Source organism: Strigops habroptila, chromosome Z, assembly GCF_004027225.2.
Source record: "Strigops habroptila isolate Jane chromosome Z, bStrHab1.2.pri, whole genome shotgun sequence".
Taxonomy (NCBI): Eukaryota; Metazoa; Chordata; class Aves; order Psittaciformes; family Psittacidae; genus Strigops; species Strigops habroptila.
The window spans coordinates 21,896,076-21,910,322 of NC_044302.2; the positions used below are offsets into that span (position 1 = coordinate 21,896,076).

At 41.2% G+C, this 14,247-nt stretch overlaps 1 protein-coding gene across 10 annotated transcripts in view; it reads right to left on the minus strand.

Annotated features, from left to right (window-relative positions):
- LOC115601151 (CCR4-NOT transcription complex subunit 1) overlaps positions 1-14,247 on the minus strand; it is a 60,401-nt gene that overhangs the window by 33,869 nt on the left and 12,285 nt on the right. For all 10 annotated transcript variants that reach the window (XM_030470756.1, XM_030470751.2, XM_030470749.2 and 7 more), the window contains exons 5-16: positions 13,800-13,868; positions 13,646-13,700; positions 13,021-13,224; positions 11,121-11,289; positions 9,363-9,489; positions 8,960-9,070; positions 7,618-7,788; positions 6,970-7,097; positions 5,770-6,010; positions 4,190-4,309; positions 2,765-2,887; positions 2,382-2,533 (exon numbers count right to left, since the gene is read on the minus strand). In XM_030470756.1, the coding sequence (XP_030326616.1) occupies positions 2,382-2,533; positions 2,765-2,887; positions 4,190-4,309; positions 5,770-6,010; positions 6,970-7,097; positions 7,618-7,788; positions 8,960-9,070; positions 9,363-9,489; positions 11,121-11,289; positions 13,021-13,224; positions 13,646-13,700; positions 13,800-13,868 (1,670 nt within the window). The remainder of the gene's footprint in view (positions 1-2,381; positions 2,534-2,764; positions 2,888-4,189; positions 4,310-5,769; positions 6,011-6,969; positions 7,098-7,617; positions 7,789-8,959; positions 9,071-9,362; positions 9,490-11,120; positions 11,290-13,020; positions 13,225-13,645; positions 13,701-13,799; positions 13,869-14,247) is intronic.

Sequence of the window (14,247 nt, forward strand, 5' to 3'; positions counted from 1 at the left end):
AAGTTTTATGTAAAAATATATTCAGGTGTCCAACCTAATCAGTGCCATTCCCAGAAGAGAACTAAAGGAAAACTGTAAGAGAACTTTGAAACGCAAGTAAGGAGGAGAGTCGGCAAACGGTCAGACAGCTCTAGAGGAGCAAAACTATCAGCTTAAGGGAAGCTCCAGCTTGCTGGAATAACAGAGTTTAAACCATTTTTACAAAGCAAGAAAAGGCCTTTTCATTCCCCTGGGCACAGGTAGCCAGAAGCCTCTTCTCTTCTTGAGGCAGGGACAGAGAAGGGATGACTGTTCCCCACACTGACACACTAGGGAGGGCTGTGCTGGACACAACAACATGGAAGAGGCGCTGCTGCCCTCTCAACTCACTGCACCTCCTTCAGGAGAGGACTTCTCATCTGCACTTTATGATCAAGTCACAAGCTTGGTCAGCCTGTGGTGCCCACAAGCACCCCAACTTCATTATAAAAGCACTCAGTAATAGAAGAAACACTTATTGCTTTTTGAAGCCTCTCTGCTACATGATGTCACAACTGCAGTGCTCACCAGTGATAAACAAGTGGCACCAAAAATAAAGAGTCTCAGAACATGCGGGGTCGTGGTGGCTAAAAAAAAGCATCTCCCTGGACACAAAGCAGGACAAGAAAAACTACAGCCTAACTAAAGAGCAGGCTCCTAAATCACAGATTTAGGACATGGAAGACTTCAGCTGGTGAAGTTGAACTACTCTCCCAGACATATTTAGTATTTACCGTGATCTTAATCTTCTAGTCTTCACAATGCTTGCTTCCATTTGTGACTGAAACCAGAGCTAATCAAAGCAACTGCTTCATGAAAGAAATCCACGCATTTTCTTTTAAAAGCTCGAAGAGAATAACGAATGGAGAATGTCTGCAAATAGGTCACATTCTTGCATAAAAGGGAATACAAGTAGCTATAAAAAGAAACCAAAAGCTGAGAGAATTGTGCCAGTAGAGAACTAGTAGCTCTTGGAATTAATTGAATAAATAAAACTTGGTAACACATTAAGATTCAGAACACAGTGATGTTAGATGCAAGTCAAGACTACAATTAACTATCAAACCTCTAAAATCTGGATGTGGTAGCATGCAAAATAAACGTAATTTCTGAACTGTAGTTTCAGAAGATGCACTTTGAGTTGAAAAGTAACAGCCATCTTCTCAGTTCAAGAGGCATGCTAGGCCATTATATTTCAGAAGAGATATTCAAAGAGCATTTTGAAGTTTAACTGCACAGGTCTCAGTAGAAATCAGGAGAACCCTTTATCTTGTAATCTTAGAGCTACTCCAAATTCCCTTCTAGATCAAACGCTCATCGTGATAAATCTATGTTGATGCTCATTTCCTGGCATCTACATCAGAGCCATGAATCATCCTGGGTATCTTTGAAAATGTTTCGTAAATCTTTCAAGGCAACACTGGCTAAACCAAGGGACACAACAGAACCCTTACATTAGGTAACACACACTGAGACATGCCAGACTCTTTCGGTGTCAAAATTTAACACCAGACCTAGCACCACCTCCAGCTTCCAGTCCCTCTGGCTCACATGTCACACTATGCTACACTTCTGAAATACTGCTGCAGTTAAATACCAGCTTGATCTGAGAGCAGCAAGAAGTAGCACCACAAATATTTTTCAACATTCAGCCATTTTAAAAACCAGTATTTAAAAACTGGTTTGCCCAATTTCAGTTTCCATCAGCCTTTCTATAGTCCACCCCTCCCTCTAGCAGATAAAACTGCTCCCTATGACCCACACCTTTTATTCTTGATGTTAGCTTAACAATCTGATTTGAAAAAGATCTTGGATGTTTTTCACTCTTTACTTCCAGACTGTCTCAAATGAAAACAACAGAAGTTACACATGTCTAGCTTCAGTATCAATTACATTACCACCACCTCTTACCACTTTGCTCCAACACATAATGATTGCATTAGCCCTTTCTGCTAGGGTAGCAACCACACAGGCGTTTGCTTAACACAACCACAAAATTCTTTCCACAGTCACTGTTTTCCAACATGCTGTCCCATTATGTAGTTATGGCCTATATCCCTTCTTGTCCAAGTTACATCCCTGTATCTAGTCATTAACAACCCAGAATCTGACTAACAGCCGTCCCCCCCGTCACCAGCATCAGCTCACCTGATTATAAAGACAGGAGCACTCAAACTCTTGTGACTTACCCTACAACAGAAGTTTCAGTGCAAAATTAAACAGACTTCTGGATCTATGCCTGCAAGCTTATTTACTCTTATGAACCCCATTCTCTATGTGAAATTCCAAACCAGCTATGACCATGCGCCAGCAAACAAGCTGCAAACAGATTACACATTCCACATAAGCAATATAATCCTTACCCAGCACAAGCTTGAAGACATGCCAACATAGTTGCCAAGGTTTCTGGAGGGAGTTGAGCACTTTTGGGCTGGTCTTTTTCTGGAGCAAGGCCACCCAGGATAGATGGACATCTTCTCTTTAAGAAAGTCATACAGGCCTGGATGAAAGGCTCCTGAGGAAAAAAGTGTTCTCTTTATCTCCCAGACAGCATCCAAGCCACAATTTCAAAATTGGCAATTGCACTGTGGAAAGAACTGCACTAAGCTATTATAGTTCAGTGAAAACGTTGAACTATCAGACCATGGACACTTTCCACAATTTTAAAGCTACTTATAGAATTGTTAAAGGGACTTAAGTTAGTCACTGATAGAGTGCAGAAATAAGAAGAAAAATCCTGTTTTACCCCATGCTCCCGAATTTTATCTGTGAGCCATTTGTCAAGTTTGAGGTATTCCCGTCGAGAGGCAAGTGCAGCAAGATCAATAACAAAGGCAAACGGAGTACCATTTAGCAGCATTGACAAGGCCTAAAGGGAAAAAAACCAAAAAACAGACTACTAGTGAAGACACAAGGATACCCCTTCTCCTGCCTTTCCTTTCTAATCCCCATACAGTTTTTAGTAAAGCAGTCTTGCTATCACACAGAATCCCAGACTGGTTCGGGTTGGAAGGGACATTAAAGCTCATTCAGTTCCAACCCCCTGCCATGGGCAGGGACACCTTCCACTAGACCATGTTGCTCCAAGCCCCGTCCAACCTGGCCTTGAACACTGCCAGGGATGGGAGAGCCACAGCTTCTCTGGGCAACCTGTGCCAGGGTCTCAGCACCCTCACCCTTCTTCATGCTGCTATGCTTTCTTTGTCAACAAAAAGACTGGTATTACAACTTCACTTATAGCTTGCTCGGGAGAGAAATAAGCAAAAGCTCTCATTTGCAATCATGATCCTACCCCTTCTTTGAAGCGACCTTGTGTTGATGGTTTTAAATTCCTTTTTATGAATATCCACCAGCAAATGGAGCTACCAAGTTGACACTGCAACAAAGTTAATCAGAAGAGCCTATCATCTCCCTGCAATCAGAGCTCAACCCCTTCAGAGCTCTATGAATGTATCTCCTCAAAGTGCTCATCTCTGAACACAGAAACTGCTACAACAAAACTGACTTCAAGCGGCAGTTGGTGCTTTCGCATTTTGAGGCACCCAATTATTTTGCTAGGGAGAGGAGTTAGGGAGGCACCCTAACTTTAGGAAGCAGTAAAGACTTCAAAGAAGCCAGTCACAACTTCCAGTCTCTTTTGTGAATGTGTAAACAACTAAAACATGGTAGTATTCTTAAGAAATCCCCATACATTAAGCTTAGCAGTGCCACCTTCACACAACTACCTGATGGATATTTTCCACATTCCAATTACAATGTTATTCAAGGTTAAAACAGTCAAAGCTCTTCCCGGATTTACAGTACATTCACATAGCAACCAGGTCTATTATACTGCTTCCCAAATAACTTGTCAGCTAAGCCACAGTAATCAATTCTACTGCAATCACCAAGTGAAATGTCTTTGGTTCACAAGAAGGCTAGAAAGCATCGGTAGTCAGATACCACAACTCAGCTGAAGAGCACCTGAAGTCACATGAACATAAGATTTTTTATCTTTTTTTTTTAAACTAAGATGAGGTACAGCAGTAACAACTCAATTAAAACATGCTTAAGCTAAGCAGTCCTTACTAAATTAATCACAACTGAGTTAAGCTTAGCCTTTGTTAAAAGATGGGCAAGTCTGCATAAGACCCTGCACAAAAAAATAACAGTAGTACTCTGGGTAACTCACCTTCAAGTCTTGTGCCACATCAAGAATACGTGAGAGTTTTGCCTGGTCATACTGCTCCCCTCTCATGTACCATTCTGCCATTGCATGCATGATCAGCTGACGAATTGAAGGAGACTGGCCCTAAGGAGAATGACATTAGAATTGTACTTCATGCCTCTAGGAAAAGGATCAACTATGTGAACATTAAGTAGAATTTTTTACTTCTAAAGCTTCACATGCAAACATTATTTGCTCTTTAGCTCCAGAACTTCTCGTCTGAGTTGGGCTCTTTTTGTGCAATAACAAACTATCCTGGAGCTACTAAAGGATGTAGGACGACTACAAATGGTTAAGTACGTACATCCTCATCTCTCTCCTACCTCTAGATCTAATTCCTCTCTATTGTACAGAAACTGCTTTAGGAATACGCAAATCACCTACAAAATGTTATGCCTGGTGATGTCCTGAAGTGAGAATTGCAACGTCACACCTTAACATGGCAAAGAATATCTAGCTCTTTACAGGGGCAATTTTAAACTACAGCACAACTTAGACTTTGATGGCAGCAAGGGTTTTGCTTAAAGTTTCCTCACCTGGGGAGCTGAAACATCCTCAAGTTGCAGAATGGCACCATGTCACATGGCAGCCATCACTGTGTAGGGCAGGAAGCCTACCCTGTGGGAAAATTCCATATTCTGCCATTTCAAGACCTTATGCAAAAAGCACATCACCTCTACCCCTCATTCTGCAATAGTCTGATCATGAAAAACACAAAACGTTCATAGCACTTCAGCTAGCAAATAGCCGTATTTGCTTATCATTAATGCTATTTGAACAGGGCAAGATGTTTGCTACTGCAGATTCCCTCCTACCCCAGAGGCTTCCTCTGCCTTAAAGTTTCTTGTTATGGCTCCTATTTGCTTAACTACTAGTGGACGCAATAATGATGGCCATACCAAAAGGCCTACTTGTTTCCCAGTTAAAAGCATGGATTTGCATGCTTTTAACCGGGAAAATGTCTCTACATGGAAGCTCTCCTTGAAAAAGCTCAGCAGCACAACCTAAGTTTTCAGAAAATATCCTAGACTCTTGAGAATATAAATAGTTTATTTATACCTAGAATAACCTCCACCTTTTAGCAAGTACGGTGGAGATTATTTTAGTTTAAACCTCTGCACCTCTTGCTGCTTTGAGCTTCTACACTTCAAATGTGTGAGGTTGAGAGTTGGGGGGGGAGTGTTGCTGTTGTGAGATTTTTGGTGTTCTTTTGTTTCAAAAAAAGAAAAAACAAACTGCGGTCAACTTTGGTTAAAACTGTCAAACTTAAGTTTGGTCTCTACATTTCCAGGAATATTTTCTCAGTGAACATTATTTCTTTGTACTGAATATACTTCCCCAAAGAAAATTATATTACAACAGTTTGCTTCAAAACGAGGAGACAACTCATATTACTTTGCATAAACCACAAGTAATTTACTTCTTGGGTTTTAAATCACTCAGTTCATACACCAGTACATGCGCTGGTGTTCTAACTTTCCAACCCATTTAACAAGCTTTCAGTTATCTGAACAAGCTACAGACACTCCAGTGAAAATACTTACCTGTCCATGCCATGCATAGTGCAAAATGATGGCAGAATTGGGATGGTTGCCAAGGAAAATTGGCATGAGTGTGGAGATGAGTTCGTGGCGCAAGGTATGCCAGGACGTGTTGATCTGCAATAAGGCCAACACCAACATGTCTGGGCAATGCTTGATTGGAAAACTGAAGAGCTGCTTAACCTGCTCATACTGTCCCACTTCTGCCAGTCGTAACAGAGATTCAATCAAATCCAGGCTCTTCCTAACAGAAGACAAAAATAGACAGACAGCCCCCCAAAAAAGTTACAAAGCTGTCAGCATACAGGATCCAGGATTCCAGCATTTTGTAGCAACATCTGAGACAATATAAAGTGATGCACACTGCAAACCTGATGTTGCAGCTCTTGTCCATAGAATTAAGCCTACAAGACCATTCTTAACCATGCAAAATAACTCCCTTTTTTGTTTACAAACCAAGTTAAGAGCTTAAGGGCTTCTGATTCTGTAAGAGAAGGGGAGAAGTGAAAGCCAATGTTTGAAAAATAATTCAGCTTGAGGTGGATAATTTAGCTTGAAACATACTTCCAGAGATGGAATACACCTTTTTAGAACACCTCCAAGTCCCCACCTGTGAAAGTTAGTGAAGATACTCTACTTGTTTCATCTGCTTTACAGACAAACAATCATTGCCACCTTCCCCAATTCACCCATCCTCCATTTTCCTCTTCTTGGCCATACAATGGAAATAGAAGCAAATATCTTCACTGAAATGAGCTACACAGCTATATCAAAAGAAGGGGTGTAAGGGTCAGCTCATCAGCTTTATGCAATAGCTATATACATTTACTATTTAAATCCCAGAACTTCTTCATACAAGTCCACCAACGTGACACTGGGAAAGACAGATTTCAGTTCATACCTCCTCTATTCCCTTCTATCAGCTCAAAGTTATCTTCCAAAATACATCAGGAGAAATTCTGCAGAGAACTGGAAGACTCCAATGAAAGCAAGAACTGGCAGTACACTTTCAGATATTATGGAAGCACATGGGAAGTTTGGATAATATGAGAACTCTCATTGATCCAACATAGAACAAATACTAATGGCTGATGTCTTGGGATGTACACAGCTACAAATAAACCTGGTTGCATAACTACAAAGCCACATTTGACCAGAAAAAATAATCTAACTCAAGGTGTGAAAAGCAGTTGGGAGGTTTACCATGTAGCAATTTCCCGGTTGTCATCCTCTGGTGGTGCTTTCAGGATGTCTGTGGCAACAGTATGACAAGGGTAGTCAGCGAAACAGAAGATGTCAGGGTTTATGAGGGAATGTTGAATGAAGGAGAGCTGGAATAAAAACCAGCAAAAATAGTTTAGATATTTAAAGCTTCAGGTTCCTTCCACTGTATCACCTGCCAATATTTCTGAGAACAACGCAAACAAGGATGAACCAAGATTGACTGTCAATGTGTTTTACATTAGACTGAACCTCACTTCTCCCAGGATTTCTGAAAGCAACAGATACAGATGTGCTGAGTGGACTTGCCTGCACAAAGCTTTTGTTTAGCCACATAAAAACCTTGGAGCACAGCCGTAGAGCAAAAGTTCTACGCTCAGATACATCATGCACCAGAACTCTGATAAAATCAAAGGTGGTGTCATGCATGTACAGCAAATGACCATCTCCTCCCAAACAGTGCAGACTGTTCAATCAACAGACTGTACTTCAGTAACATACCTGAGGCGTATGCTTTAAACAGGCCAAGTTGCCAAATGTGGCTTGTCTCAAAATTCGCATTTGCCTTTCAATAAATCTAGGAACTTGGCAGGTGTTGTACAGACACAGCAGAGGTGTTGGTAAACCTACCTGGCCTTCTGCATGCTTCCAAGGTCTGTATATGGCATTAACTGGAAAAACTTCCATGCCCAGCCCTCTCTGGATGCCAAACACCACAATATGCAGGCCCTTGCTGTCACGAATCTGAAATCCTGGATGGTCCAATTCATAGGTTACTACTTTGAAGTCCAGGCTAGGATTCTGCAACCAGGAAAACAAGAGAGTAGTCAGTCTTGAACATTACAATTTTCAGTACTGTCTTATAAGAACCTGTCTTCATCAGCAATTTACCCAGCTTAACCTCCACCTGACTTCTAGTTGAAAGCCAGGGGTTTGGTTTTAAAAAGAACAGGATTTAGATATTTGTGAGAACTCGATGCAAGCTAATGTTTGAAACTAGCCTGTGAGATCACACTTCCCTAGCACCACAGCCAGTAATGTCTATCCTTCCAAACATTTCATTAACAAGTCCTCAAAAAAAACCCCAAAACACGCAAACACACAGCCCCCTTCTTAGCATGCTAACTCATTCCTTTAGTAGGCTTCCATATGCCCTCCAACAAAAGGCAGAAGGGTCTGACATGCTGGCAAGCAGAACTTGCTTTTTCTTTTGAAGAATGTACACTGCAAGTACTTGCAAAGCACCTATTTGATTTTCAGCAGTAGTGTGAAACCATAAGGATTAAGGAGCTTGGAGGGAACCATGGCCGCTGTGGATCACAGACCACTCAATTCAGAGGTAGAGCATCAAAGAAAGATTGCTGTATGTTCCAAGGTTTAGAAAAATAAAACAGGGACTCCTGCATAGATTAGATGTGACATACAAAAAAATATCACCCAATATAAGGCAGGCAAAGGAACTGACATTTCACTGAGTTAATTACAAAAATTGCTGCCAGTAAGTGGTGGAAAAAGGTTCCTGTTTCTGAAGCCTCATCACACATAAGAAGCATTTAGTCTTTTGGAATGAGTAGCTACAAAAATATTTTGTTTCCTTTTCATCATCAGTGCCTACAGCGAGATGCTTTTCAAAACGAGGCGCCTGATGCACTGAACTTTGCACTGCCAGAAGTAAGTTCAAGCACACAAACGCTCAAAGGATACATGCTGGAGTATGTGGGAGCAGTGGAATAAATCTGAAGCTGCACTCAAGTTTGCCATTCATGTAGCTTTTCTTTCCCACAATTCCTCAAAATATTCTTTTTCACGAGGAAAAAACAACACCAATCATTTAAGTACAGCAACACAATTATATTAATGAGATTCAAAGCCCTTCAGACTACTAGGAGCTTAAAAAATTTTATATTCACACAGAAACATGCCCTTCTTGCAGATATTCTGCATAAAAGACCAAGACGCTCATAAAACTTACCAGCTCTTTAAGAACATCAATTAAGACCTCTACATTCCAGGTGTGGGCTTGTGCTCCATCACTTTTATCTTTCCCATCACTCCAAATCCCACTGCCAGGAGCCGAAATAGACTGCAAGTTAAATACATTCCATCAGATACTAGTTAAGAATAAAGCAATCTCAAAAGCCCCTAGTTACAGAACTCCCTGCACTACGAAGGCAAGAAGTTCAGACCAGTAACACCACCAGCTGCACATACCTGAGAATCTTTTATTCAAGAAATGCGTTATAGACCTTTACAGCAGAACAGATAGAAGTATTGAATAATACAAGCAATTCTTGAATTACTAGAGGATTGCACTGTAACTCTTTATTATTTGCTGATTAAAACATATCTAAGCCCCACGCCGGCAGGCCACTCACCTGTAATGGAATACCATCCGTCAACCCTGAATGAGTTCGAGCCATCATTCCCAAAACCCTGGCAACCTGGGCAGCTGTGACTTCCCGAACACCAAACTGCATGATTATGTTGCGACATTCTTCCACACTAAGATGCAAAAAAACCCAGAGATCTTAATTCAAAAGCAGGTTTCACTGTGGCACAACGTAACACAAACAGACCAAAACAAGACCTGTAGGTACAGCTGGGAGAAACTTATCACAGACTAAAGTATAACCATTTGCTTAACCTCAGTTATGTTAGTCAAATGATCCAACATAACAGAATTCCAGGAGGAGCAAGAAGAAAAGTTCAGTAGAAGCTCCATGCAACTATTTCCATGAAACAGGCTATGCCACATGTTCAGTTCAAAGCTACGTCTACTTAAGCAACAGCAAGAGCTGTTTCACAGGCTATACTTTTCAAGGCAGAAGCACAGGGTAACTTTAGCACTGACTGCTGTTAAAAGCACTTTCATGTATTGACCTGTAAGACAGAGCTTCAAAGAGCGAAGTTTTTGCTAGCTAAAAGTGAAACACTTCATCATTAGACCAACAAGATTTATACAGCATCAGTACAGCTATAAACAATGTTTTATTAGGAGGCATATGTTAACAAAAGGAAATAATTTTCAACATCTTCAACACACTTATATTTTTTCTCTCTTCCCTGTTTGAAGAGAAACTCATGTTAACGTCTTTGAGATCTAATCACCTCCCTGAAGTAGTCACTAGCCTTTCTTTTAAAATACAGAATCATTTACTTCTCTTAGCTTATGCTTCTTAATGAATCTTCCTTCAAAAACAAAACACACCAGGTTCATATTGAGTGCTAAGACCCCCATCAAAACTGGCCAAAACTACCTTCAGAAATCAAGGTGGGTTTGTGCAGATAGATATAAAGCAGGAAATATATTTAATATACAATTAATAATTTAAAATAGCCAAATTAACTCTTCAACAAACAGCTTCTAAAAAGTCTAGCTTCTCCTATTCCAGCTCACACATGTCCTGCTGAGGCCACCCCCGCAAACCCATTTGGTTCTGTGCATGACAGCCCACTTCTCATGGCTCCAGCAAGTCCAGGTGACAGCTGCCCATCTAACTTCAGATTAGGGGCACAGGGCAAGAATATGGAACACTATGTGGGTCATGTATGACTATGAACATATGGACAAACCCAGGATGAATTTAAGATGGCTGCATTTTTACCAGAATAAGCCTAAGCTGGCAAAGACTGATGCAGCTGTGAAGATACTCTAGCAATTCACTATCATGACCTCAATCATACTGTGTATCGCACTGATCAAACACCAGAACCAAGAGAAAGCTGCTGCTGGTCAACAATCTTGAAGCAAGACTATTTCATGTGGACAGGGAGCTAACAGCAGTCTGGCACAAAAGCAAAGTTCTTCCAAAGATCTAGTAGGATTTAGTTGGGATTTATTCTGCCTAGCCACTTTGATTTTACTCAAAAGAACGATGACGATCAAATTCTTACAAAATCTTTGAGAGGAATCTTAATACCTTCATCTAACCCTTCTCATCATGACAGTCTCAATAGACATACTACACACAGAAGAAAGCAAAATATAAAACGGGAATCAAAACAACTGTCCTCATAATAATGAGGTTCTAGTTATTTTAGTACTATGAAGTGTTCTTCACCCTCTGCCTGAAGAAACAAGGAGGAAAACCACCGTCACCCAAGATGCTTGAAAATGACATTTGCCTACAAACCTTGTACAAAAGCCATAGCCAACTTCTTGCATGAAATCTGCCAGAGAACTCTCCATCATGGTTTTGGCTATCCCTCCAGAATCAGGCAGGATCCTGTCCATTAGAATGTCCCGTTTTTCAGGGTATAGAAGTGGTGCAAGCACCACAGGACAACGCTCCTGGGGAAAATCTGAAGGCAAAGGTAACAAAAAGTGTCAAAAAAACCCAGAACATTAATTGCACGCAACTGACTATTTGAAAGGACTGCTGTGCTACAGTTTCCCTGCTGCTGCAGAAATCAAGACAGCACTTTCATGCAGCATCCCTCCACCCCACTTCCCCCTTCTCTACAGGGACTTGGAAATTCACAGAATGGTTTGGGCTGAAAGGGTCCATAAAGGTCGCCCAGTTCCAAGCCCCTGCCACGGGCAGGGACACCTTCCACTAGTCCAGGTTGCTCCAAGCCCCATCCAACCTGGCCTTGAACACTGCCAGGGATGGGGCAGCCACAGCTTCTCTGGGCAACCTGTGCCAGGGCCTCACCAGCCTCACAGGGAAGAACTTCTGCCTAAGAGCTCATCTCAATCTCCCCTCTGTTACCTTAAAGCCATTCCCCCTTGTTCTGTCTCTACATGCCCTTGTATTCCTAGAGAATAAGAATGTAGAATAGACTGGGTTCCCACAGGGTTGCTGCAACTGCCCAAAAGGGCTAGCAGTCATGCTGGCAGTAAGTTTAGAACTGGATTGTCAGTAGCAGCAGTCATCCAAAAAAAGCACAGAGCAGGAAACAATACAACTAGCATAGCAAAAGCCTCTCCTCCAACTCAGGAAGCATTAGGGAACAAAGGGCCTGCTTTTGAGTCTAAGAAGTCTAGGAAATCTAAACCAGGCACTTGGGCATGAAAAGAGAGAATATGCTCCTTTCTTCCTCCCTGGGAAGAAAAGTTTAAGGGAGACACATTAATGAGAGGATCAGATGTGGGGGTAGGATTTAGGTGGAAAGCAGCAAAGACACCTCATGGCTGAGCTTTCCTGAGACAGTATTATCCTTAGTTAAGCATAATGTCTCCATTCTCTTTGGAGCCATTCAGAGAAGAGTTCCCAATTTCCCAAAGCAAAGTGGGGGGAATTACAGAAGCTAATACACTAATCCTCACTGAAGTATGAACTAAGACGTTATAACTAAATATTTTGCTCTTGTATAAGGGTGCCTTCCTCTCGGTCTGGGTTGAGTTAAATTCAGTTAGCTTCTCGAGTCCAAATCCTCCTTATTCTGATGGGTTTACAGCAAACACTGCTGTGTCAGAAAGCAAGACACTACTGTATCAATAACATCCCCTACCATCACACAAGGACCATGGTAGCTTCTGGGAAATGATCCAGTTCTATTCAAAAGCACTCCCTCCCCGTACTAGTGTTTCCTCATAGATATGTACTCAATATACACACAATCCAGTGCTTAAAACAGAATCATAGAATAGTTGGGGTTGGGAAGGACCTTAAGATCATCTAGTTCCAACCCCCCTGCCATGGGCAGGGACATCTACTTGTTTGAAATGGTATGTCCTTTACACTGTAAGGAGCTCAAGCTTTTCAACTACCCTGCACTGAGTTGCTTTAATTAAACCTACAAACACCATCCCACACAAGCATACATGAATATCCCCCTACTTAATGCTGATTGATCACTCCTCAAAAAAACCAAACATGAGACCACATTATGGTTCACTGAAAGAAAACCAGTACATTATGCCAGAACAGTGATATTTTTCTGCCAGTCACTAGAGTTCCGAAAATACAACCAAGTTCTACCTCACCCAGCTTCCCACAATTCCAGCACCAGTCTGCACTGGCAGTAAGTTACAAAAATCCATTCCAAATTCTGCATTTAGTCAGACTTCCTGGCCACCACCACACTTACCTCTACGTAATGTTTTGAGGAAAGCGTCAATCTGTTCCTGTCCTACCCCAAAGGCTCCCTTCTGCCCAAAAAGGAGATGGGAGAGGAGAAGGTGCAGGACCTCTATCGCAATATCTTGGAAGCCACCTTCTTGATTTCCACTGACGTCTGCGTCAATGTAAGAGCGCAAAAGATCCGGGAGTTTCTGTTTGATAAACTGGGCAGCTTTTAAAGACAAAAGAGGTGAGGACCAAAACCTGAATTTCTTTTTAATATGAAGACTCTTTTTAGCTAGGTACTATTCTCTTAATCTGAGTTTAACCACAAGCCACAACAGAGAGTTGAGGGTTAAAGAGAAGTCTCAATCCATACCTCAGAACTTAAAAATTAATGGACAACTAAAATGTAATGTATCACACTACCTCAATTTGATTCATTATCTAGCAAGTAATTCATGGAAGCAAGTCGTTCAACTTCATGTAAGACAAGGTGACTGTGTTATCTACTGCCCCTCTCAAAATGGTGTTAGACCTCAATGCAACTACTAACTGCAAGGTCTTACATTACTCAAGTCACACAGGCACACACTATCCATCTAGAAAGCTCACTGCTTAGAAAGAAAACATGTGTCAGAAGCTTCACTTACCAAAACCTCGTAGATCTGAGCTGAAAGAGTTCAGTAAAGCGAGACCAAAAATCACCTACAAATAAGAATGAGTATCACAGTAAGGGGACATCAACCTTGCTAACAAGCTTAGTCAAAAACCATGAAACTATTTTTGAAATAAATGTTCACCTACCTCTTGAACTTTACTTAATTTTATGACTTTACTCAACTGGGCAAATAAGTGGGGTGAAGGCTTTAGACTCTGAAAGAGATAAGAGTTAAATGGAAGCTGTTATGGAAATAGGGCCATTTGAATTGCAGCAGTCTATCCAAAGTTCATTTGCATATCTGGAATATTAGGAACTATTCTGCTGTAGGTTAATGCAAAGCTTATGTGGCTAAACAGACATCTTTGGAACTACTTTTGGATACATCTAAACTAAAAGTTTCCTCTGCACATCCCACTCTTTCACTATCAAACCACTATCGTGGCTTTGATACTGAGAAAAGGAAGAACATTGATGGACCATTTTGGTTCTGGCTACCACAAACAAGACATAAAGTACCAACCTTAGATTAAGCTTTACAATTACTTTTCAGTCATTCTGAGTCATTAATTTGCTTGGTTTAACAAGTCCAAC